Genomic DNA, 26616 nt, shown 5'->3' on the forward strand with positions numbered 1-26616 from the left:
TTTTTCTCCCTGTCTTTCTCCAAAAACCCCCACTCATCCCACCTCTGGTTGTGAATAATGAAAGTTTTTAGGAAGGAGAATCAACTTAGTGTGTGTACCACAAGGTGGTCTCCGCTGCCTCAAGTCCGGAGACGGGTCTCAGGGCAGGCGCCACACACAGTGGCTTATGGATCTTTTCACCTAACACTCTTTAAAAGAAAAATGAAAAAGTTTCTTATGCTGTCATTTAAAATTTAGATTTCCAGATCTGGCAACAGTTGCTAAAGCTGAGTGGCATCTGCCCCCTTTGGATGCGGCAGGCCCCCGACCCCCCCAGACTTCACTCACTGGCCTTGCATGCCTGGCCCCACAAGCATCTAGTCATCAGCTCCTGACACAGATGAAGACAGAAAACTCTGTCTCCAGAAGTGCAGCCGATTAGATGCTTCAGGAGCTAATGGGGCGCAGCTGATCTGAGACTCTGCTCCTGACTGTGTGTGGATGCCGCAGAAGCAGGGAAGGCCGCCGTTGTCCATCCTTCCGTGGGTCGTGCTACACTTGGTCATCTGGGCTAGGAAGCTGGGATTCTCGAGCAGAATTCTCAGCTCTGCACCAACACCTCAGTTGTGGCAGGAATCCTGGGAAAATGGCCTGGAGGATGACAGATGCTGAGAGAGGAGCTTTGGGTACATGCACATGTGTGGGGAAGTAGTTGGCTTGGAGTATATTTGGGTGATGTGGAGCATTAGCTGGGGCCCCAGACAAGGAGTCAGAAGATGTAAGTTTCACTCTGGTTTTACCTCTTGTAAACTGGGCATTTGAGTCCTTGGAGTCTCAGTTTGCTCATCTGTAAAATGGAGATAATGTCTGGTGTGTCTACCAACAGGGTGAATAAGAGGATCGGGTTACATTATCCTATGAAAATATGTTGTGAAGTGTAAAGTTGTATTGGAAAATTAGGTGCTATGACAGCAATGGCATGCTGTGGAAGGACGCACCACCTCTGCGACATTTGGTGGTGTGTGGGTCAGGTCAGCACACTGGGGCCCACGGGATAAGTCCTGCCCTCTAAGAATGGATTTTACGTTTCAAATGGTTGAAAAACAATCAAAAGGCAAATAATGTTTCATGGCACATAGAATGTCTACGAAGCTCAAATTTCGGTGTCCATAAATAAAGTTTCGTTGGCACACAGCCACACCCGTTTGTTCCCGACGTGTTGTCTATGGCTGCTTTCACGATACAGCGGCAGAGATGGGTAGTTGTGACAGAGACCAGATGGCCCAAGAAGCATAAAATATTTACTCTCTGACCCTCTACAGAAAAAGTTTGCCAACCTCTAGGGTAGCTCATCGAGGGACAGTGACTCAGTCCTCCCACTTCTTTTTCCTCGTTTCTTCTGCCACCCAGACTCAGGTGCTGTTGCAAATAGGTGGCCCAAGGAAGATTTTCAGATATATATCAGATATATAGGTAAAGCCTCTATGGCCCACAGCAAACCTGCCCTTCATGACAAAGGCAGGAATTTCTCTCGGTTTAACTCCCATGGAGAATGCTCCCATCCTCTTTGCTCCAGCTAGGGGCACTTCCTGATGAAAACCACAGCGTTTTTCATAAAATCAGTCCCCCTTTTAGCAATAACTGCAAAAAGAGAAGAGGCTGTTCCTGCCACAATGGGCAGTTCTCCAGCATATTAACCACCGGCAGGGCCTGGCCGGCAGAGCTTCCTCCCCGTAGCCGCGGACTGACAGGAGACACGGAGGGCAGCTGCTGCTCCAGTAATCCTTCGAGGGCAGTGCTAGGGCTGAATTACGTCCCCCAAAAGATGTACTGAAATCCTAAGCCCTAGTACCTCAGATGTGACCTTGTTTGGAAATAGGGTCGTTGCAGATATACTTAAGTTAAGTAAGATGAGGTCCTACTGGAATAGGGTGGGCCCCTAATCCAACATGACTGGTGTCTTGAACAAGAGGGAAATGTGACTACAGAGTCAGAGACACACAGGGAGGACGTTGTGTGGCCATGGAGGCAGAGACTGGAGAGATGCATCTACAAGTTAAGGGATGCCAAGCACTGGGGCGCACCAGAGGCTAGAAAGAGGCAAGGGAAGATTCTACGCAAAGTCTCAGGGGGAGCACGGCCCCGCTGACACCTGGATCCCAGACTTCTAGCCTCCAGAAGTATAAGAGAACACACTTCTCTTGTTTAAAGCCACCCAGTTTGTGGTACTTCGTTACAGCAGCCTTAGGAAACTCCTACAGGCGGCTCGCCCTCCCTTGGCGCCGCCTTCTAACGCCTTTCAAAGCTCTTGGAGTCATTCATCCTCATTCTACCAACGAGGCAGTAGAGGTGCGGCAGGTTTCAGGGACCTGCCTGAGGTGTTGGCTAGGGACAGAGCACAGTTCAAATCCAGGCCTTCTGATTCCAGGCCACTGTGTGTCCAGGGCACAGCGTTCCTCTCGCGGGCCCATGGCATTCTCTCGGAGAGAAGCGTGGGCTCCCAGAGTGCTGGCACCTCCTGCCTCATCTTTCTCATATCAGGAGTTCGCGGAGACTATTTTTCTACTGTGGTCATCTGAACTCGTTTACTTGAGCTCTCAAACGTGTAAGAAAATCAGTCACTAACTTAAAAAGAAAATGGGGAGGTATGTTTTGCATACATCTGTGTGTTATCTACAGTTGTAAAATTGGGAGAGGAATGAACTGTCATTTTCTTCACCACCTTATAGAAGTCTGAAGAATGTGCCTAGGAGATCCTTGGGAGACACTCCACATAAAACCCCGACGTGGAAGGCGATTTAGTAAGGGAAGTCTCCAGTGGCCTCCTGGAAAGCATAAGAGCACTGATACTTCCTTCTTAGGTGGCACATGGTTGGCCAAGCTCTTGTGTAACAAACACGAAATCAGCACTGAGATGCTGTCCTTCTCTCCACTAGGCGAGTCCTTTAAAACTCCCAGCTCACACACTGGTCAAGAAACTCAGGTTGCAAGTGAGATTTTACCATTGAACATCTGGGATTTAGTTTAAGATCATCTTTTTCTTTAAAGTGTAAAGAGTTGTATGAAGAACTCCAACATACCCATCGCCCAGACTCAGTAGTTACCATGATTCTGCCCTGCTTCACTTATCGCTGTGTGCTCGTTGTTGCTGAAGTATTCGAAAGCATATGCCATATCTCATGTCATTTTACCCCTTTCTGCTGGATTATAATCCCTGAAGAAGTGTCCTTTTTTTAACTACAATGTCGTCATCGTGCTTGAGCACACTAACAGTGATTCTTTGGTGTCAGTGCAACCCAGTTCATGTTCAGAGTTCAGGTCTAAGGTTTTAAACCACGTGGATAGAAATGTGGGCTGGGAGCAGGAGTAGTGCCATTGGGATGGGCAAGAGGCTTGGGTTGGGGTCCAGGAAAGAGACTTTGAGGAGGTCCTCTTGGACTGTGAGGGGCTGTCAGAAAGTCGGCAAGACTGAACCCAGATGAGGTGTTCCTGCCCAGTTGAGTCTTGCCCTCTCCGTTGCAGTGACCCAGGTTTCTCTATGGAATTCTGCCGGCATTGGCTGGCTCTTCTGAGGGCTGCTGCCTCTCGGACACCCGAGAGTGGAATGCCCAGCCAGTGATGGAGGACTTAGCGTTCCTGACATATGGTTGGCAGCACCCCGTTGTGTGCTTCTGGCTGCCGCCAGTAAAGGGAATTGTTTCTTTCTCTGAACAGTGTTCATTTACATCAAGAGAACTCCCCTCTCCTACCTCGACTGCCCTCCCCTCAAAAAAGGGGAAAAAGCTTTTTTGGAAATGGTTTTTAGTGGAGCTCACTCAAAAGGAGCTTTATGTTTATTATTTGAGTGGCTCTCTGGACTGTTGTGTCCGTTCATCATGCCTCCCTACCAGCCCTCCCCCATCTCTCCTCTACTCTGCAAACCTAAACTTCATCAAACTGTTCCTAACGACTACCACATGTCCGCAGAGGGTGCAGGGGGCGGGGAGGTGGGAGCTGGGAGCTGGGAAATGAAGGAGTCCTCCGAGGAGCACAGTAGCATATTAAAATTCAATGGCTTAGTCATCAGAGTTTTCAGCCCAAGCACTGAAGAAAAATAAATGAATGTTCTGTAACAGTCCTGTGGATCTCAGAGGAAGGAGGTGGCAGGGGGAGGGAGCGGGGGGGGAGGGGGGAGCGGGGAGGCTGTGGTTTTAGATAGAGGAGTTCATGCTGTAGAGAACAATTAGGGCTTTTGCTCAGAAATAACAAGACACACTACTGTTTTCCTGCTCGATGGGGGAGAGCACAGTGTCAGCTGAAAGGGATCGCTCTGATCAGCTGGCTCAGCTCACAGATGAGGAGACTGAGGCCCAGACCAGAGACATGACTTCTCCAGAGTTGTGTGATGAGTTAATGGTAGAGGTGGGACTAGATCCTAGGCCTCGCACCTCTCCATCAGTGTTTTCTCCTCCCTGCTCAGAGAGGGTAATTTTCCTTTTGCTGGTAGGTCTGCTTGGAGTTCCTGGTGGAAGGGCGTCCTCTGGGTTTGAAGAGCATCACTGCTTGGGCGAGAACTGCCATGGTGTCCCGAGGTATCGGAGGATCCACCCAGGGACGTGGTAGGTGTGCTGGTCAGGCCTCTCCCTGCCCATCGTCTCTCGCAGCTGAGTGGAGGGTGGAAAGTGAGTGTGTGAGGCTGTTCCACACGCTCAGGTCTGAGGGCTGTGAAGGCCTGCCTCTGGGACTTGTGACACTTGCTCCTCCTCTTTCTTTCCTCCCGGCTCTTCCCTCAGGAGAAATAAGCCATATCGCCTTTCCCTTGTTTGTTCTCGGATGGAGTCACCCAGTTGTGAGGCAGTGAGACAGCTTGGTGAGGTCCTGACTGGTCAGGGAAGAACATCTGCCCGTTCCCTGCTCTTCGCAATGGATTAAAATCCCCGCTTTTGGTGACCAAGGACATTGAAGAGTGGAGGGATTGTAAAATCTTCAGGCTAGAAGAGGATTTGGAGGAGAGCCAAGCTGAGCCCCTTATTCTGAGGACAAAGGAGCAGGCCGGGAGGGGAGGGGTCTGGCCTGGGGCCTTCAGGTTGGCATCCTGCAGTCCCAGGCCCACGGAAGTGTCACTTCTGCCCAGGACAACAGCCCGAAGACCCATTGAACAACTTAGTGTCCCGGGGGGGACTGAAGGGTGGCTAGTCCATGACACCCACGCTGGTCCTGTTCAGGAGCGCACTGTAGCAGACTTGTGGCTTTGAGTCTCTATTTGGGTTTCTTTGATCAGCTTCAAGGGAAAAACTGCAGGAAGGAGGTAGGGTGAGCAGCTCAGTAAACGTTGGTGGCAAAAAGCCAAACAAAAGCAGATTTTCTGAGCACGTTAGAAAGGTCTTCCTAGAGTGGCTGTGCAGACTCCCGGGGCTTCGGGCCATTGAGTGTAGTCCCCAAGGGCACCTGTCCGCTCCTGCTTCCCCTGCGTGTTGTGGAAGTGCGTGCTGTGTCAGGCCTCTGATGGTGCCTCTTCCTGTCCACGGTCCCAGGAAGAGGCACAGTCCAGGCGTCACCCTGTGCCCCAGCTGTGCTGCTGTTCAATCATAGGGGTAGTGTAAATCGAAGCTCTTGTTTCACGGAGGAAGAAATCAGGGCTGAGAGACCTAAAGAGAATTGTACCGAGGGGAGAGTTGAGGCTAGAATCCCAGCCTCTGGCTTCCCGCTTAGGTGCTGCCCCTGGTGCTCCCCACACAGTGCTCTCCCCAAGCTGCTGATAAATGATCAGGTGGGTTTGGAGCCCCTCCTGGTGGAGCTGGGCCTCCCTCCTTTTGTCCTGTTGGAGAAGCGTGGTAAGGCCTGAGTGGCTTCCTTCAGAGAAGGTGCTGGGCAACTTGCTCTGGCAGACCATTGATCTTACAGAGCAAAACCAGTCAAACGACAGACTCCATGACGATGTCAGCGTGGAAAGGAGAGCCGCCTGGGCCCCCAGCCTTCCCCACGCCAGCCTTGTTAGCAGGCGCCTTCATGTTCTCCCTCCCAGGCCCCCAGGTCACAGCCCCCCAGCGCCCCCGCAGATGTCAGTAGGAGGGCAGGGTAGAGCAGGAGTGGCTGCGCTGTGCATGTCAGATGCGCCTCTAATTTCTGAGCGTGGTCTTGCTCGTTGGACTTGGAGAAGAGTCTCCTGGGGGCGGGTCTGGGTTCATGTGTCTTTGTTTCCCCCTGTGCCATGAGTAGAGCTCCTTTCATGGTGGTGCTCACCACCTACTGAGGAGTGAATGACAGAGCTTGTCAGTCCTGTGCAGGGGCATGCCGCACCTGCCTGCCTCGCCAGCCTCCCCCCGATCAGCTCAACCCCACGTATGAGAGCCCAGCTCTTCCAACCCAGATAAACTTGGGTTACCTGGGCCTGTCACAGGGGACAGTAGAAGTAGAGCATGAGTAGACTTTATGAGCATGGAGGTAGAGGTGAGTACTCTGTCCCCAGAGGTGTGCTAATTAAAAGCAGAGAACCTGCAAAAGAACATACGTGTAAACCTCACCCGCTCTCCACATCCACCCTGCCTCATCCTGCTGGTTGCGTTTATTGCAATGAAAGCCTCTTATTTCCCCCACTGAGCCTTTATTAATGAGTTTCTAGCCAGAACCCAAAGCTTGGGACTGTGAAGTTTGTGCCTGACCCTCATGCAAACACTTGCACACGTGGACCCCACACATGAACCTGAGCACACAGTGGCTCCCCTCTGTGTCCCCTCCTTCATCACAAGCAGTGTTTCTCAAGAGATGAACCTTAACCTGTCAGAGCTTCCGCAGCCCCAAGTACCTACTGAAAACCAGCACTCCCTGCAGCATTCCTGATGCTGAACCAGTCCCCAGAGTTGCTGAGCTGGCCCTGGGCTGCAAGAGAGCTCAGTGCAAAACAAACCTGGGGCCCGTGATCTCCTTGGCCTGGTTTTGTCTCTTGTGGCCGCCTTGTTAGTCCTGTGGGCTGGCACTCTAATGTGCTGCGTTGGGCCCTCTCCTCTGTCCAGTTTTCAGGGCCCCCGGGAACCTAATGAGATGGAGTTCAGGCACGTAGATGTGGAGGGTGGTGCTGGGTACCAACACCCCAGATCGCTGAGGGTTTGTGCGCAGGTGAGAACCGCCAGCGAGAGTCAGCAGGAAGTAGCATGGCCTTGGTCTGGCAAGTCCTCGCGGAGGCCCTTGAGAAAACAGTGTTGCATTATTGTCACCATTAATAATAGCCCTTTATTTGAGCCTTGCTAGGACAATGCTGCAAACAAAGCGAGAGGAAGAGCCTGTCTGTGCTGTGGGGCCTTGTAATCTATCAAGGCTAATGGAGGCAGGAAAATCCACTGGGGAGAGGTAAGGGGGGGCCAGGGATGGATTTTACAGTTGCCGGAGGTATAACTGGAAGATGCCCACAGCCTCACTATGCATCCTGTGTGTTTTGCTACAAGAGCACTGTGTCCTCAGCCCTTCCTTTGTCTTGTCTGTTTCACTGGATCTGAGCCCCTTGAAGGCTCTGAAAAGAGAGAATAAAGTCAGGCCCACCGAGGTTCAGATCTTGGCTCCAACTCAGCAGCATGGCCTTGGGTAGGTTCCTTTATGTCTGAGCCTCGGGTTCCTCATCAGCAGGGAGCACCCAGGTCGGAGATCATGAGGGTGCAAACCCCTTGCGTTGCTCAGGGAATAATAGCTGCCAAAAACAGCAAGAGTGTTGATGAGTGAGGACCTGTTAGAAGTATCTTTCCACCCCTTAGAGAGGATCCCAGTGCAGTGCTTGGTCCCAAGTAACGCCACCATGTATCAAGGGCCCACTGTGCGCCAAGCGCCAAACCTGTGGCATTTCTGGACCTCATTTTCTTCTCGATGAAAGAATGGTTGTGAGAATGATTGCCTTCACGCATTTTCAGAGGAGGATGTGGGTCTGTGTTGTTCTCTTGCCGGGTGCCGGGCCCACCGTACCAGGGGCATGGTGGCGTTTCGGGGCTGGAAGGGCTCTGTGGAAACCAGCAACCCACCGTGCCCAGCCGAAAGTCGTGCTGTCCTCCAGAAATGCTAGCAGCCAGTCGCTGCAGCTGTGTGGCAACAAGTCTGATTTAATTTGGAGGGTGGTACGGACAGCACTGTGTGGTGTTTGTTAAAAGCCAGAAGAATGCAGCTTTTTCACCAATCTGAGAAAATGGCCAGGCCTTGGGTGGGGAAGCCAGAGGAGAATGTGTGACAGCATTTTTTAAAAGAGTGAAAGTGCTGGTAATTATAAATTTATGATAATGCCCGTTATGCATGAAGTCTAAGTGGATTAACTCATCACAGCTAGGGAGGCGTCAGGTTTTCTTGAGGCCTCGTCTCTTCTGGGGTTTGTAATTCTGTTCTGACATCTCTATTAATCTGTGAGGTGGGAATCCAGTCATCGTCTGTCAGTAGCCATCATCCTCCTTTGTAGTACTGTTATCACCACCTTGGTTTCTCAGAAAGAAAAATTAGGCAGGAAAAAAAATACATTTTTCACATAGTGTAATTGGTATAAACCCAAAAATGTTGGGGGGGGAGGATTTTTTTAAGTTAAATCCTCTTTCAAATGCATGAGAAAAACAGGCCACTTACTGGAATCCTATGGTAAATAGTTCTGTAAAGCAAAGTGTCTGTATATTTATTTTGTAGGTAAATCTGGATTTTTAATATCCACAATGACTGCACTGTGTACTCAGGCTGTGTCAACCATTCTGGCAGTATTCCTGTTTTCACATTAACATATCTTTTCTCTAGAAAATCTTTCAGGTTATTAAACACAGGTGAGAGTGAGGGAGACAGAGACGTGAACGTGCCTCGTGAAACATCATTTAAATGTGAGGATGCTGTAAATCCGAGCAGGACAGGAAAAGGCATAGCTGTGGAGGAAGGTAGCTGTGGGGTAGTGTGGCAGGAGACCTGGAGTGGAAACTGGGAGCCTCAGTGTCCCCTCAGCTCTGCGCTCACCTTGTGTATGGCCTCGGGCAGGATGCTTGGTCTCCACAGGTGTTGTTTTTTGTGTCTGTGAAATGAGGGATTAGAATATTTAAGAGAACCCATGAAATAAGTAACTATTATGGAATTCTCCCAAGGAGGCAATGCTGGGCCAAGTGTCCATTTAGAAAACTGTGACTCCCTTGTTATCAGCACAGATTCATCCCTGGAAGGTGTGGGAGTATTTCTGGACAGCCTTCTGGGGAGAAACCTTATCTGGGAATCCTGCTGCCTTCTCAAGGCCCTGTAAGCGCAGCGTGCGCTGGCAGAGACCCTCAGTGAGGCACGCCGGGACCGCAGAGGGCTGGGTGGTGGGTGTAATTGTGCCCACTCTGCCCTGGGCAGGGGCACCGAGGGAAGCAATCTCTCCAAAGCCTTATGTGGAGCAGACGTCTTTTTTTTTACCTTTGTTTTGGGGAGAATCTCTGGGGATTCATTGATGGATCCTAGTTCTCCAGAGGTGCTGAGCTTTTGAGGACAGCAGTAGACATGACCCCGTGACCCAGCCAGTTCTGAAAAGCCATCGATTAGTGGTATTCCTGAGCGCCTGAGTGTCACCAGTCACCACTCTGTAAGGCTCCAGGCCAGAGCCCACCTGCTGAAAGGGAGGGAAAGAGATGGACAGAGACGCCCCACAGATCCCGAGTGTCAGAAGAAGAGGCTGAATTTGTACACACCCAGAGGAGAGAAGTTTGCTTGTTTGCTTGTTTCTGGGCAGGAAGGGAGCTGAGTGGGGGACGATTTCACCAGTTGTACATCCTGCCTTCCTCCTCCCAGACAGAAATCTCTTCATCTTTTGGAAGTTTCCATGGTGGTCCTTACCTACTCCCCAAACTATTATAAGAGTTGAGGGTTGCCAGCTGCCTGTCTCCCTTATCTCCCCCACCCTGTTCTGCTGTTAAATCACTACACCTAATTCAAGCCACAGCTGTAGAATTGGACCCTCCCATCCTCGTTCAGAATCAAAGGTGATGCCAGACGCATGCGACATCGCCACAGAGGACTGGTGGGAGGGCAGAGTTTGGGCTGGGATGGAGAGACCTGTCACGCTGTTAGACCAAGCTGCGAACAGGCCTGACACCAGTAACAGTTACAACGGCAGTAATTGACGATAGCAGCAAACGTGTTGTGCACTTGGCCTTTGCTGAGCACATGTTGAACTCCTCACACATAGGGTAATGTGAGCCGAGGGGTGGTGTGTATGTTGACACGACCAGGTGTGTAAACATACGGTGATCCCCCCCACCCCCCCCACCCCATACACCTTCCAGCTGTCTCAAGAAGGGCAGACACCTCTGAGGGCTCTCTCTGTGCCAGGCACAGTTCTAAACACTGTATAGATTCTAAAAGCAACCCCAAGAGGAAGGTGCTGTTGTTCCCACCATACAGGTGACACTGAAGCACCGAGAGGTTAAGCAACTTGCCCAAAGCAAGACAAGATTGTCCTCAGTCTTCTGTTGGGTCATTAACTTCACTCGGTGAACCCTTGAGAAGTGTTTCTCGTCTATAGAACAGGTGTGGTGGTACCTCCCCTGCCTCTCTCTCATTGTGAGGATTGTATGGGGAAAAAAATAGTCAAGTGGCACAAATGTGTAAGTTATTCCTTATTCAAATGAGCTGTGGGGAAAGTGTGTGAGGAGAGAACAGTAATGATCAGTAACAGCAGGAGGGAGTGACAGCTTTCGGGCCAACATGACAATGCATGGGGGATGCTGTGTGACTTCCTCCTCAGCCTTGAGATTTTTATGGCACAAAACAGGCTGGGGTTTTTGAGGGGAGCCCTGACAGGGGGTGTCTGTGGACAGTAGAGCGCTCTTTCTGAAGCTCTGAAAGGGAGCGGGCATGCGGCCTCTGTTCCGGCCATGCCTGCCTGGGGGACGCGGGGCTCACGGGGAAAGGGAGGCAGCGTGGCCCGCCATTGGTCGGGAGGTGCTTTGGAGGGATTTGGTGGCTTCATCTGATTGTTAACAACCCTCAGGTGGAGAAGGTCTCCTCTGAGGGCTTGGGTCAGGGTCCAGCTTGGCTAGAAGACAGTAGCTCCTGAGTTGACCTCCTGGGTTTTGTGGCTGGGTGTCCTGGTGATGGAAGATATGAGCTTGACTGAGTGGGCCTGAAGGCCCAGGGGTGCAGTGGCTTTGAAAGGAAGGAAAGAGTAACTGCCAGATGGCTTTGCTGGAGACGGTCCTTGGGCTTTCCATAAACGGTGATTCGAGGTTTGATCTTACTTTGCTGTCCAGTATGGTAGCCACTTGCCTCATATTTACATTTTAATTAATATTACAGTTAAAATTTCAGTTCCTTAGCCACGTGAGCCACATTTCAAGGGCTCACAGCCAAATGTGACTAGTGACCACTGTGTGGGACAGCACAGATACAGAACATTTTCATCATTATAGAAAGTTCTAGCTGTTACCTGATTCTTCTGGGTATGTGATGGCAAGCTTGCTCTTTCCTGGGCTGGGTTCTGTGGCCCCTTCTAGTCTAAAGATTCTTCTTCATCCCTTGGAGTCCTAGACGCCTCCTGCAGACTTACTTGCTCTGAGTTGCTTTTGACAAGTCCCAATTGTACATGCTTCTTCAGTCATGTGTGTTCTTTTCTGATGCCATAGAACCAGGTCTTCCTGAGCCACACGTGGCTCTTGGGTTCATCTTTTAATTTTTCCCTCCCGTTTGAGGACCCAGAGGGTATCAGATCCTTCTGGAGCAGTTGTCCTCCGTGTCTGTTCAGAATGGACTCAGCTTATTCAAGTCAGAATTCAGAGGTCAGTCTTAAGACTTATCTTCATAAAAAACCAACCTACAGGGCCAGGTTGGTTCAAAATAACTCTTGGGGATCACTTCATGTGTGAGGAGTAATGGAGTTTTATTGTATATTTTGAATTTTTAAATTTCTTAAATAAGTTGTGTTTAAGCAGCCGAGCTCCTGAGAAGGCATCTGACTGCTCTGAGTGGCCCTGTGGCTTGGTGAGCCGTGGTGTGGTGGCGATTCAGAGCAACCCAAGACGTCTTGGACTGCAGACAGCCGATTCTGCCTCATTCTTGTAGCTGCTCAGCTAGCTACAGCAGTCCACAGAACGGAGAACTCACCAGCCAGATTTTTCAGGATGTAATTTTCCTTTTGGGTAGCCCGTGGCTCCCCAAACCATCCCCTCTGGAAGGAGTGTGTGTGTGTGTGTGTGTGTGTGTGTGTGTGTTGTGGTAGGAGACTGGGAAAATAGACTTGGTGAAACATTTTTCACTTGGGAAGGAAAAAAAAGAATCATTGGCGACTGCCTTGAGTGTTTGGAATGTGACACCCGCCCAGTTCTCCTCCACCAAGCCTGTGAACGCCACACTGTGTGGGGTGCCGACACCGTGTCTCATTGCTGACTTGATTCTCCCCCGACTGGCCTCCTTTTCCCAAACAAACTCCTTACAACTAGGAGGTCAGAACCCCGGACGGCTTTTTACACGGCCACCATATGGTGTTTGCTTTAGCACAGATCCACAAATGATGTGTTATTACAGCGGAGGTGCAGAAAATTATATGACAAAACCGGGTTTGTTTCTCTGCTAGAAAGCCAAGGCTGAAATACTGCAGTATGCCTTCAGGCCTGACTCAGAGGACGAAAGGGAGCGTTTCCCAGAACTAGGGGCATTCACCAGGGCCCAGAGGGAAAAAAATAACATTGCGCTGGTCACTGGGGCTGGGCTAGTGGTTTATTTTCTGTCTGTGTTTTATTAAATTCACGTTTTCCATTTGACTGTTCCTCATGTGATTTATTTCTGCCTCTGGTTGTCCCCCTGCCCCCTCCCCAGGAGATTATAATCTGGCTGTAGTATGGGCATAGTAGGATTCTTTTTTTTTTTTAAAGACTTATTTATTTATTTGTTTTGTGAGGAAGATCAGCCCTGAGCTAACATCCATGCTAATCCTCCTCTTTTTGCTGAGGAAGACGGGCTCTGAGCTAACATCTATTGCCAATCCCCCTCCTTTTTTTTCCCTAAAGCCCCAGTAGATAGTTGTATGTCATAGTTGCACATTCTTCTAGTTGCTGTATGTGAGACGCGGCCTCAGCATGGCCAGAGAAGCGGTGCATCGGTGCGCGCCCGGGATCCAAACCCGTGCCGCCAGTAGTGGAGCGCACACACTCAACCGCTAAGCCACGGGGCTGGCCCCTGGGCATAGTAGGATTCTAAACTGAGATTATAAACCGACTATAGTGTGGGCATCAGTTAGCTGAGGCTCATCAGTTGGATTTTACGAAGGAGCAAGAATGGGAATAAGAGTTGGGTGAGTGCCAGGGTGTTTGGCAAGGACTTAATGCCCACCCAGTGAATTATACCATTTTTGGCTGAATGGGGATGTCCTGAGGATTGGATTGGTCCTAAAGGAAATGGTCAAGAGTTGGGTTTCATTTAAGGAGGCATTGGAATGTCCTGGAGGCCAGTGTGGGATCACACTATTTTTTCCCCCTAATTATGGCTCCTGGGACAAGACTGGTGGAAGAGAAAAGAATTTATCTAATTTCTGCCTCACTGTCCTCACTTTTAGAAAAGTAACTTGGAAGCAACACAGAGCTTAGAAGGATCTGGGATCCTGAGCACCTTGTCCCTTTGTTCTGGGGACACCACGCTCCAGGCTCTCTGGAACCCTCTGCCATGTGCATTCATCCCCCTTATTTCCAGCATAAAGGAGGGAAGGTGAGACAGTGATGTGTCAAGTTAATGGTGGAACCGGAACGGGGCTCTCAGGACCGTCTCTCCTGGCCCTGAGGTCAGAGGTCAAGTCTGGGTAAAAGTCACATAATGGAAATAGTTTGGGAGCTTAGAGAGTGAAGTGTTCAATCCAATTCAACTTGAGCAAATCTCTGAGGTTCAGATTTCTTGTCTATAAACGGGGTTAATTTTACTTGCCCTGCTTGTCTGAAAATTGAATGATATGGTATGTGTGGAAGTACTTTGTACGAAATATGATTTGATACCTGTTTTGTCCAGTATGGTAGCCACTAACCACCTGTGGCTATTTAAATTAATTAAGATTAAATAAAAGTAAAAATCTAGTTCCTGACGTTCGCTGGCTGTTATGTTAAGTGCTCCATAGCCACAGGTGGCTAGTGGCTGCCATATCACCAGTGCCATTGGATATGAATGGAAGGAAGTTGGTGCTAAGAGAGGCTTCCCTCACTGTGGGGTCAGAAAGAGTGGGAGGAGCTTACAGTCAGGGGGAAAGTTCAGCGTGGGTGATGGGGTTCGATTCCAGGCTCTGTCAGTCACTAGCCATGGGACCTGGGAGGTCACCTGGCTTGTCTGGGCCTCAGCTTCCTCGTCTGTAGCATGGAAAACATAATAGTACCTTTCTTATGGGTGGTTCTGAGGTTTCATGCAATCGTGTCTGCCAGGCAGCCAGCCCAGAACCTTGGCCCTTCATAAGTGCTCAAATGACTTTTGACATTACTGAAGTCACCGCTTGTCATGCTGTGGTGCTACTGTGGTTCTGCCACTGTACCATATGGGAAAATGCTTGTCCATGCAGTCAGTGCCCTCACCATCTGCCTAAGGAAGGACGGACTTCACCCGCCAAGGGAGGGTTGAAGGAGGAGTGTGATGGTTTTAAGCCCAAGGGGTGATGAGCAGACAAGGCAGGTTTGTCTAAGTGCCCTAAAGGCCAAAGACGGAGCCCTTCCTTGGAGAGTGAAGCAAGTATTTAAGTCCCATCCAGTGGGCAGGGGAGACGGGAATGGGCGCTGTTCACAGGCAGGAAGAAGCTCAGATAACCGCGGGCTCTTTGCTTCCTCTCTGGCTCCCCTGGAATCAGTGGTGGCGGCATCAGTAAGCCAGGCTGGCTTCTCTGAGCTGGACTGCATCTGTGCCTCGGGGGAGGGGCCAGGGGGTGGCCGTACCATGGGTGGTGCTCCCAGTCTTTCCAAAGGAGGGAAGTGGAGAATCTCAGGCCTCTGCTGTCTCCTGGCCCAGGTGAGGCCTCCAGGGATGCGAGTGACACAGGTGCAGGTGATGAGATGAGGGATAGCGGCAGTGGTGCTCCAGCCTGGAAAGGGCCAGGGCTCTTGATTTAGCAGCAGGTGAGCTGTGCTGTCATCTGGGAAGAATGCTGAAGAGATAAGTGGGGCTGTGTCTTCCCCACAGTGGAGATGGGGATTCGTTGGAAAGGGGAGGAGGGAGCCCAGGGCCAGCACTAACAGTGCTGAAGGCAGATGTGGAAGCGGCTCTCCCTCCTGCGGATGGGGGATGGAGTCAGGCGCTGAGCTGGGCATGGGGCAGGTGCCGGCCATGGGGTGAGGCAGGAGAGGACTGGTGTCCAGGTCTGGTCACCTTATGGCTTCCTGGGGACTACACAGCCTCTTCTGGCCCAGCTGGTAGTTTCATTGGCCCTGCCTGGCACTGGGTTAGGGAGGACTCTCATAGCTGCAAGTTATAAAAACATATTTGAGTTTAAGTTGGAAAGAAAAGAGAGGAGGATTATTAGGTGAAGCCCCAGGGCAGGAGGGCTGAGCCTCCAGGCAGTGCTGGGCCTAAGGACCAGGAAGATGGATGGACGGACGGACACACACACACACACACACACACACACACACATACACCTTTCTCCCTCCCTCCCTCCCCTCCTCTCTGCTTTCTTCTCTTCTGTGAGCTTCTTTGTAAAGAAGGGCACGTTGGGGATGGAGGTGGAGGACGCCCTAAATGCACAAGTTAGGATCCTAGTCACTCTCTCTAGGTCCCCATTCCACATTCTCTGGGACGGAGTCAGTGGCCCACCTGCGGTCCAGTGGGGGCGGGGTCATGCTGTCCAAATGGCGCCCTCCTGCCAGGACTGAGGGGGCTAGTTAAGCAGTGGTCATATGAGCTGCCCAGACACCCCAAGGGGGGCCTACTCCTGAGGGGAAGTCAGCCCCAGCAAGGGTGGAGGTGTGGCCACTTCAAGGAACAGACCAAAGGGAAGTGGGGAAATGTGAGGGTTCAAGAAAGGCCCCCTCACTGTGGCTCCAGCCACTGCTCTCCCAGGTGTGGAGTCATGGGGCTCCGGCGTGGGGACCGTGCCATGTGAGGTGGCCTTCCCATCAGCCCAGCTCCCTGAGTCTCGGCAGCCAGGCTCATCTCCGTCTGCTGAGCGCTGAGCCTGAGCCCGACCACGGTCTGGGACTGACCCGCGGTGCAGGGCTCCCCTTCCCCAGCTGACTTGTGAGCCCCTTCGGGGCAGGAGGCTGGAGGGGATGCATGGGGACTCAGATTTCTGGGTGCCCTGCACACCACACTCCCCGGGCGTCAGGATGGGACGGTGAGGAAAGTCTCTCCTCCGTTGGCCCCCGAGTCCCTGTGAGCACAGGCAGACCTGTGATACCTGGGAGCCATTTCCATCTTTTTCCCTCTTCTGAACTGCTGTGTTTCGGTCTGCACTGGATCACTCTGATTTTACTCTAGATATCCTCACGTTCTTCCGTTGTTCCATGAGGGACAGTCGTGTCCTCAACTCCGTTTCAAGTTCCTTCGGCATGTGCCTTATATCTGAGTGGTGCTCCAGCTGGAAGAATGTATTAACCTATTTGCACTGCTCTTAGTCCCAGGAAAAAAAAAAGTTAATCTTACAAAGATGCATATAATATAAGATAAAGTAAGTAAAGAATTCTCCGTTTACCCTTTCAGGAAGACCGTGTCTCTCACGGCTCAGAGAGGGTATGTGGCGTCCCCCAGGGCACCTGACGCCCTGCTGGGTGTGGGAGTGGACACCCGTCAACAGTGACCGAGGGGAAGGAGGCGGACAGGGTCCTCTCAACAAAGCCAGTCACCCCAGCATTCCCTTGGTGCAGAGTGGAGGGGTGTGCTTCTCACTGTATTTCTCTTGCATCTCCCTTTCTCGAGGAGCCGCCTCTCCCCTGGGGCTCTCCGCAGGCAGAGCAGAAGCTCTGTCGGGCTGTCTCACTGAGGCGTGATGAGTGCAGGAGTGATGCCCTCTGAAGTCCGAGCGCGGAGCCCGCGCCCACTGGCAGCCTCACCCCCTCTGTTTTAGTTTGGTTGTCAGAGAAGAAGGGAAGCACCACTCTCCTTGCCTCAGAGAGGCCCCTCCTGCCTTCCCTCTATGGCAGCCAGACCCGCCCCTGCTCCTCAGCCAGGGCGGAGTGTGCGTCCCTCAGCCCACCAGCTCCCACTTGCAGTTCCCTGGGCACCTGCCCTCCCTCCCTTCCTCCGTGGTCTAACATCAGAGACTCAGACGGCGGGGTAAGTAGAGAGATAGGGAACACGCGCTTTGATGTCAGACCAGTGTGAGTCCCGCTCTGCCCCAACCAGCTGTGTGGCCTTACAAGTTACTTAACCTCTCTGAACCTCAGTTTTCTCATCTGTGAAATGGGGATGGTGGTATCTACCTCTGCACGTCATCCTGAGCAGAGAGTGATGTGCAGAGTGCTTTACACACGGTAAGATGCAGTAATGGCAGCTGCAGTCTCTTTAAGGGAGGCCCCGATCTGTGTGCTGCAGAAGAAGCGTGGGGTTGGTGCCGTCCCTCTTTGAGGGGGAGTCTCCTCAGGGCTTCTGGCATTTGGGACGAATTGGGGTGGAGACTGGGAGGATGGAGGGCATTCTGCCATGACTCCACTTTCTACATCCTCACTCCTCTCTCAGAACTAAGCTTCATCCCATGGAGGCAGAGCGCTGACCCTAGGGGTCATAGGGAAGTTGCTTGCGCTGCCCAAAACCCTGTCATTTGGTGTCTGTGAAGCCCCTTTTTCCCACAGGAAACCCCTGCCGCCCTGGGCCAGCAGGGAGGGCTCGTGGGTTCGCATCTGTCGTTACTCTGTTCAGCAAGTGCTGCTGCCTGTGCTCCACGGGCCGGGTAGTTCCTGGTGCTGGAGCGAAGCGCCTGCACTGTGGACCCGGGTGCGGTGGTGCGGAGGACTCGCGGGGCCGTGGAGGAGACCTGGGAGGCCTCGTGCCCTGAAGCCTTCCGTGTCTCCTTGCTGGTGGGTGGGATACGGGCTCCTTGATGCCCTCAGCCTGCACTCTCCTCGCTAGCCTTTCCTACTCCCCACGACCCTCCCCTTTCTGCTGGGGCAGCTCACACTGTTCTGCCTTTGCTCCTCCCTGGCATCCTTGCTTCTGCCGCTCTTTCCCACCTCTTCTTCCAGGGCCAGCTCAAGTTGTCATTAAGTCCGCCGTGAGGCTGTCCGGCCGCCGAGCACCATCGGGGGCTGTTCTGCCAGGACCATGTAGAACTTGGACACCAGTGAGGTCTTGTCTTACCAGCCACGCTGCCTGCTTTGTGAGAACAGGGTTGGAATTGGGCTTCATTGTGTTGTTGGTGGGCAGTGATGGGCGCTTAAGTAATATCTCCCTGACCGGGACAAGGCTCTGAGTTAGGTGTTCGGGTGGGGTCGGGCTCAAATAACCTTACCTTTTTCAGAAAGTCGTGGAGTGACCTACCCAGGTGGCCTGTCCTCTTGCCAGTGTTCTGGGCCTCAGCACTGTGGCCCTGTTGTGTTACAGGATATTCCCAAAGTGCCTTTGACTCCTTGAGAAGCCTCAGGGGGTTATTCTGGTCAAAGATACTTGAAGCTGGTTGCTTTTGTAGAATCTAATTTAAATTTTCACCCAACTATGGATATTTTGGCATAAAACTAGTATTTTGTCACTTCTCTCCAACTTTTCCAGTTGCTCGTGGATGCCTGTGTCACACTGCCTTGGCCACAGCTGCAGGTCAGGGGCCAGACTCAGCCTCGTCCTCAGATGCCCGACAGTGAGGCTTGGGGCTCGGCCGAGCCCCCGTCACCGGCTCGATGGTGGGGGATCCCAACTCCACTCCACGGCCGACACTCGCAGGCGTGCAGGTCGTGACCGCCTCGCCGGGACCTCGTACTGTGGGCGTTTTGTGTTTCTATGATGCGTCTGAGTTCGTGCGGGTTTGAGGAGACGTCTCCCCATCGTGACTACTCAGTGGATTTTGCAGTTGAAATATCCCCCAGACTCAACATGTCCCTCTTCAAAAAGTTGTGCATTTGTGTTTGTCTGTGAAAACCACACGTGTGGCCTAATTCACCTGGTTCACACTCTCAAGTAAGCTGAGGGCAGCGTGTTGTGATCACGTAGAGGCCTGCGCGGGGCCTTCAGGTTCCCCCTGAAGGTAGAGCCACCTCTGAGAGGGACTGGGCTGCAGTTCCGCTTCACATTCTGCTTGTTAATACTTTCTGCTTTGGGTAACAGCTATCTTGGGTTCTAGGAATGTGGGGTGGAAGTGGGGTCATGATTAAAGGTAGTGAGGAAGTTTCTTTTTTGTTGGAAACTTGCAGTTAACCCTTTTAAAAAACGAGCCGTTGCTCCTTGGTGTTCCCTTTGTGTAGGTGTGGGTTTCCCCCAGCGGGTTCATGAGCTGAGCCAGCACCTCAGCGCCCCCCCCCCCCCCCCGTGCCGCCCTTCTTTCTCCCTGTGCTGGGTAAGCACCCAGCGCATATATGCCCTTTCCCTGGCCTAAAGCACTGAGATGCTCAGGTATAAGGTCCTCTTTCTCCCTACGCCTCTGAACCCATTTCTTCGTGTACAAATAACGCCAATAATGGCTTTTCTCACAGAGTTGTCGGGAGTTTTAAATGAAATGGTGCATGTGAAGTGCTTAGCAGCGTATCTGGTTTGCAGGAAATGGACGATCCCTGTCCGCTACTGCTGTGATTAGTGGCGAGAGTTGGTGGTTTGCTGAGACCTCTCGGCCTGCTCCTTGGCCCCAGGTGGGCCCTGACTCCTCGGTAGACCGGTCTCTTGCGTCCATCTTCAGAGCTGTTGAGGAAAGCAGAGGCAGTGGTGGCGTGAGAGGCTTGCCCGGCAGCCTGTGACAATGGCGACCTCAGCCCTGCCAGCCAGTGGCCAAGGCTGATTCAGACAGGGGGTGTTGGCCCAGCTTTTTAAGAAACTGAACTTCTGGCAAAAAGTGTTTTATTGAGCGTTCTAAGGCTCAATACAAAGAAACTCATTTGTGTAATGCAGATATGAACTTTATAAAAACAAAAAATAAAACCCTAAAGAAATAAGTAAGGTTTCCTGTTGTAATAGGGTACAAGCAAGTCGAGGTGGCTAGGTATGCAAATATTGAGAAAAAGGTTTGGGGAGACAAGGTTCGTCTTCTAAAACACAAACAAAAAGCCCTGTTGTCATAGATTAGACAAGAGCCTGCTCTCCTTGGCTACTCTTGTTTAACTTGTCTCAGAAACCCACATGATCCCCTGACTGGGTTCTTGCTCTTTTGTTTGGCTGAAGAGTCTCCAGTTGAAGAGATTTCTCTCCTTGTAGGAAGAGAGAGAAGGAGTGAGAACCAGGTGTGGCTCCTGCTGCAAAGGCCCTGGAGCTCCTGGCTGGTCCCACACCCCCCATCCACACCCCATCCGCACCCCTCACTCCTGCCAGGGGCTGTGCCAGGCATTGAGCTCACTCTGAGTAAGACTCACAACACCCCTGGACTCCTGTTGGTCTGCTGGGGAATCTGCTGCATGGAGGCTAAATCCTGAGAGTGGATATGACAGAGGCAGCCTTAAGTCAGGATGTGCTCTGGGAGTAGTGAGAGCATCTGACTCAGGGTGTCAGGGAGTGGGTAGCAAGAAGTCTGGGGTCCCAGCCAGCCCCTCTGTCCTTCCACTCCACTTGTGTGGGAGGCCTGCTGGTAGACACACATTGCCGGGAACTGACAGCAAAACTAATCCATAAATGGCAGACATTTGTGGCCCTAGGCTGAGGAAGGCCCCTCTCCTCTGCTGGGATCTGTGTGTTTCTGTGGCTACAGCATCGAGGGCTTGGATTCTTCCCTAGTCTCTTTCCTAGTCTCCTGTGGCTCCAGACCCTTGGGGGGCAGGTGTGGAGGGGAGCTGGTGGGTCCTGGGCTTTGCAGCCATACCTGGTTGTCAGATCTTTCAGCCAACTTCCTACAAATAAGCACAACTTAATTTTCAGAAGAGATCTGCTTGGAGGAGCCTCTCTGTCCCTTAGGAGGAAGTGTTCTGCGAGGAGCCCGATTCCTGGGAATGGTGTGGTGTGGGGTAAAGAAAATCGTCTGACACCAGACGGTTTGTGTCTGAGTCCTGGCGTGGCCTTTTGTTGGCTGTGGAAGCTGGGCCATGTTGTGCAGCCTCTCTGGGCCTCAGTTTTCCCCTCTGTAAGCTGAGGATGGTGCTGTGGTGGCAGAACCTTCAAGAGTGCTTTCCATGTAGCGCTGGCAGTACTGTCCTGAGTCCTTCCTTCTTCACTTCTTATATTCCTCGTTCCTCACAGCCAGCCTGTGAGGTGGGTCCTGTTATTCTGCCTGTTACCATGCTGAGGTGCACAATCCACCAGTGATTAAGCGTGTTGACAATTTATAATAGTGCCTGGGTCATAATGCGCTCTCAATAAATAGCATTTATTTTTAATTTTCTGTTGAGTGCTTCCATTCTGCCCTTCAGCCTCGTGGCCAGGTTAGACTTGGTTTATTCTTTGACTTGAGAAACCCCAAGGGGGATTTGGCTGATGAGAGATTTTAAAGGTCAGACAGCAGAGAGCTGCTCTCCCTGATGGAATCTTCAAGCTCTGAAGCGGAGATGCCGTCGAGGCAGCTGGAAGTAGTGGGATGGCCAGCCTCAGGCCCGGATGTCACCCCTGCAGGTGGAATCATCCCTCAGCAGAGGGGTTGCAGCCGTACATTCATCCTCCCTCCTGCAGAGGCTGGCTGCAGGAAGCGATTCCAGCCTCTCTCTTCCCCTCCCCCCTCCTCAGGCTCCCTAGAACAATTAGCCCTTCTGCTCTGAGTGCTCACAGCACCTTCTACGTACAGAGTACTCATTCATTCATTCGTTCATTCAACAAATGGCTACCAAGTGCCTGTGATGTGCCAGACACCGTTTTGGGTGCTTGGGATGTGTTGGAGAACACACGCAGATCTCTGCCTGTGTGTTGTAGTGGGAAGAGCATCAGCAGTCACACAGGGAGTCTGTCATGTATGAGAGGGTGAGGATTGGGGAGGTGAGGTGGATCGGGGTGCAGGGGGTGAAGCTGGGGTGAAACAGGGTCGTCAGGGTGGTCTTAATGACTGTTAACACAGGCTGCAGGGAGGTGAGAGAATTTGCCACCTGGAAATGTGGAAGAAGAATGTTCTGGGGAAAAGCAAGAGCCTGCGTCAAGGCTGGAGGCCTGCTGAGTTCCAATGAGGACGCGAGGCGGTGAGGCCTGACCCTCTAGGCCGTTTTCAGGGCTCGCCTTTGACTCTGAGTGAGATGGGGGCCCTCGAGGGCCTTGGGCCGCGGGGTGACATGATATGAGGTATTTAGTGAAAGGACAAGTCTGACTGCTGTGTGGAGTCTAGACTTGGGGTGACCTTGCTAGAATGTCTTGGTCAGTATCTCTGCCCTCCTGGATTGTGCGCCTCATGTGGGCACGGGTGCTGCACACCAGCAGCTGGCGGGCAGTCATTTGTTTTCAGTGACTCAGGGAAGCCTCTTGTCACAGTGCGATAGTCGTGGGGGAGGGGTGGGCAGCACCTGACGGTTCACCCCTAAGGACGGCCCATCTTCTCGCTGGCCGGGGTTGGCTCCGGGTTCTGCCAGTAGCGGCCGAGGTGTGGCCTGGTGCTGAGGGTGCAGGAAGCAGCCCACCGAAAAGCTTCTATTTGTCTTCCTTAAGAGACTTGCACTTTGGGAAGGAGCCAAGGTGTATAGGAGTAGTGTGTAGCGTGGAGAAGTGTGAGGAGCCGCAGGGAGGAGGCTGCGCGGTGGTCGGAACCCCGCCTCCCTGTGAGCAACCCACATCAGCGCCTGCTCGTCCTCGCCCAGTCTCCTTGGATCAGAGGAGGAGACAGACAAACAGAAACCAGTACGACCAGAGACTAATTGCTGTCTCAGACACAGTCCCTCAGGAGAGCCTTCCAGGTCTGCTGCTCACAGCTGAGCGATGGGTTAATTGAGAGTCAGGCCTCAGGTCTGCCCAGCCAAGCGTTTCCAGGGGTTGGTTTGCAGCCTGCTTCCATAGAAAGATCCCAAAATGGGTTCCTGTTCCTGGATGGTTTGCTTCAAGAGGTGATTTCCTAATGGGAAAACCAAAGAATAGGCAGCCCTCTGCCTTCAGGGAAGGTTTTGTGGGGAGGGGCTCCGGGGAAGCAGTGTGGTGAGGTGGGCACAGGAGGCTGTCCAGAGAGAGACTGGACCAAGCCTGAGTGGGTTCTGACTTTGGGAAGTTTCAGTTTTATCACGTGTAAGGTAGAGATGACACATAGTCAGTCACAGGCTGGTAACAGTCATTGTCATTATCATCAGAGCTAATAGCTAATGAGGATCATGTCCCAGATCCTAAGTCAAGTACTGTGTGTGGATTGATTTCTTTCACGTTTACAGCAATCTGATAGGTAGGTCCGGCGTGCCCTGGGTCGCCCAGCCGGCGGGTGGGGTGGGGAGAGTGAGTGGAGTAACTCAGCAGACTGAGTCTACACCCACGTGGCAAGAGTAAGTGAAGTCCGAGGGATGATCTGCATGCAGGGCTCAACACAGGCGCAAAGGCAGTGCTCACTCAGAACCCAGGCCACTGGGCATATCTGTTTCCTGAGCACCGTATTATCCTGCATTGTGCTGGAGGCCCAGCTGTGGATTATTCTAGACGTACGCTGAAATGTGCTGGGTTTCAGTCTCTTTGTGTTGCCAGTGAAACTGCTGTTTATCTGCTTTCCCCACAGCCAGCCAGCCTCGGCCCACTTCCATTTTCATCTTGAGCTTTCAAAGGTCAGGGAAGTCCTCGCAGATTGTCCTCTTATCTCCTATGTGTTTTAGGACTGTTTATTCATTTAGCAACTGAAAGTGATTTTTTTAAAAAGAGAGAGCAGATAACACCTCTTTTGGTCAGCAGTGACATCTCCAGAGGTCAGCATCTGGGTTCCCGGGGCAGGCCTGGTGTGGCTTCCTGGTACCCAGGCTGGCTGCTGAAAGAGTAGCCTATCTGGTTTATCTTTGTGTCTCAAGCCTGGTGCAGGGCCTGGCACGGCACAGGTGTGGAAAGAAACGGGGGTTTGTGAATTCCGGCACTGTGGCAGTGTTGGAGCCAAAGCTTCAAGTCCATCTGTCTCCAGACACATCCACTCTTCTCCTAGGGTACGGAAGGACCGTGGCCACAGTGAGGTGAGGTTTTCCGGGACAGTTTATATAGGCCAGTGGAATGCCCTGTACTGAGTCACTGCCGTGTACCAGGGGCTGGGCGTGTCCTGGAAGAAAGCCCTGCTCTGGACATCCTGGGGCCCTGTTCTGGTCCAAATTGATGCTTGACCTTAGGGCTGTCCACAGGCTTCAACTTCTCACCTTCCAAAGGCTGAGTCTGTGCCAAGCACCTTCCGTAAATGATCTTAACTGAATCTTCACAGAAGCCTTATAAGAGAATCAACATTGTTGTTCCCATTTTCTCAGACAGATAATGACAATCTGTAAAATGGAGATATGACTAGGACCTGTCTCCTAGGATTATTTTTGAGGATTAAATGAGATACTAAATGGGAAGTGTTGAGCAAGGGTGTAGTAAGCGCTCATGAGATGTGAGTGATTTCTGTTGTTGGGGGGAGAGGGGGAGGGGGTGAGGGTGGTCATGGATGAGGAACGTGGGGTTCAGAAGGGTTGGGTTTGCCTGAGGTCTTGAGGCTAGTCCGTGGCAGAAGCAGGATGTGGGAAGGGTTGTATCTGACACCTCTGTTCCCCCTCAGTGTGGAGATAACCGCCCCCCAGCTCCTGGGCGTGCTTGAGAAGCCAGGGTTATCTTGCGTGGGCCAGCTCCTGAAGGAGGTGCACTAGCAGGCGCTTCCCCTCCTTCCATCCCGTGCTTCCTCCTCAGGCTCCCGATGTCGGTTACCTGTAGGCTCCTGTGAGCTGTGCGGGACGGGGGAGATGAGGAGAGGCGGAGGGGGTGCTGTGGCGTGGGGGAGAGGGTCCTAGTCCAGGAGAAGCCGGGCTCCACTGCCCTGTTGGCGTGGGCTCAGGCCCCAGGTGAAGCCTCAGTAAGTGACTGGAGTCCTCGATTAGCGGCTGTGACGCGGATCGTTTGACCTCTGAGCTTCAGTTCTTTCTTCTGGAAAGTGAAGGTGATAACTGTGCCCTTCTGTAGAGACTTTGGCGAGGATTAACTGAAGTGACGTGACGCACACATGAACCGCTTCGCTCCGGGCAGAAGTGCTCGTAAGCCCGCCGTGATTAGCCAGCTCCGTCACAGGCCCTCGTGAAGGGAAGACCCCAGCTGGTCATTTTTTCCCCAAAAGCCCACACCCCCTACCCCCCAGCACACCAGTACCTCTCCTTCCCTCAGAGTTAATGCAGTTACAGCCACAACAGAGCTCTTTTACAGAGTTCCTACCCTCCCTGCCAGCTTCCCCCCAAAAGAAACGCCATGGTCCAGCGATAGCTACCACGCATGAGCTCTGTGTGGTGTGTGGGGGGCGGTGCGTGTGGAGGGGCGAAGGGCAAGCAGGATGCAAGTGTTTGCTGCGCCACCACCACCACCACTCCTGCTGTGTCAGATACGACGTACTGAGCCCCTGACAGTCGTCTCACTCGAAGACCAGACCACACAATTCCAAGAGTCACGAGCAGCTGGGAGCTCCTAGGGAGAGGAGATGGTGTCCTCTTCACCCCCTTGTTCAGTAACAGTGCCTTAGGCCAGGAGGGCGTGGCGAGCTCTGACTCGTGGGTGATGCACAGGTACTTCACAGATCTGTGCTGAATGAATCCTGGTTTCATTTATAAAAGGCAAAAGCCCACTCTTTCCGTGCAGAGTCATAGCGTACCTGAGAAGTCCAGGGCCTCCAGGAGCCTCGTCAAGGTAAATAATGACTCTACAGAGAGACTTCAGATGCAGGCGGGGCGGGGTGGGGCGGTATCCTTTGTTAAAGCAGTCAAGGGGCTGGGAGGCAAGATCAACCTGTGGAACCCTCACAAGACACCTCAGAAGGGTGTAGCTTCTCACACAGCCCTCTGGGGGCCATGTTCTGTTTCTGACTTAAACTCGGCCTTGGATCCTGAAAGCTTGCCATTGTTCAGAGATGATGAAGGGGGGAAATGTTTATATTAGAATAAAAGGTAACCAGTGTTCCGTTCTATCTGAAGATGAATAGAAGTTTGACATGATCTTTTAAAAATAATAATAAAGGATCAACATTGGAGCTCTGGATGTAGGCAGTACAAGGCAGGCCTGCTGGGTTCCTTTCCCGTCTTAAACCTGGACTCCCAGAGAGACGGCTCTGTGGTTCCCGGTGTCCTCCGGTACCTTCCACTCCCCCTTGCTTCACTCCTTCCGTGGTGCTTGGGCAGCAGGCATGTCATCTGGCTGGAAATTCAGAGAGTTAGGTAGGCACGCTGGGACTGCCCCCGGGTGAACTCCGCCTCCTCTCCCCACCCCCTTACCCCACCTGGGAAATGCACACGGGATGTTTGGTTACATGCTCCGTTTCCCCTCTGTGAGGCTTTAGAACAGAGGCATTAACTCCCTTAATCCTCACAACACCCCATGAAGGAGGTTACTATTATTCCTACTGTACAGATGAGGAAACTGAGGCAAAGAGAGGTTAAGTAATTTGCCCAGAGTCACAAGTAACTGGTAGGGCTGAGACTGGAACTCAGACCATCTGGGTTTTAGCCACTGTGCCATAATACAACTCTTCTAGAAAAAAGGCAACTCAGACTGAAAAACCTCCAACTCGCTCCG

At 52.2% G+C, this 26616-nt stretch overlaps 1 protein-coding gene across 2 annotated transcripts in view; it reads left to right on the forward strand.

The window, feature by feature from the left end:
• The window catches only part of ABTB2 (ankyrin repeat and BTB domain containing 2), a 168744-nt gene that overhangs the window by 70254 nt on the left and 71874 nt on the right, over nucleotides 1–26616 (forward strand). The window contains exon 2 of one of the 2 annotated variants that reach the window (XM_058527167.1): nucleotides 4466–4577. The exons of the other annotated variant lie outside the window; for it this stretch is intronic. Coding sequence (XP_058383150.1) covers nucleotides 4466–4577 — 112 coding nt within the window. The remainder of the gene's footprint in view (nucleotides 1–4465; nucleotides 4578–26616) is intronic. 2 annotated transcript variants of the gene reach the window in all.

This window comes from Diceros bicornis, chromosome 31 (assembly GCF_020826845.1).
Source record: "Diceros bicornis minor isolate mBicDic1 chromosome 31, mDicBic1.mat.cur, whole genome shotgun sequence".
Taxonomy (NCBI): domain Eukaryota; kingdom Metazoa; phylum Chordata; class Mammalia; order Perissodactyla; family Rhinocerotidae; genus Diceros; species Diceros bicornis.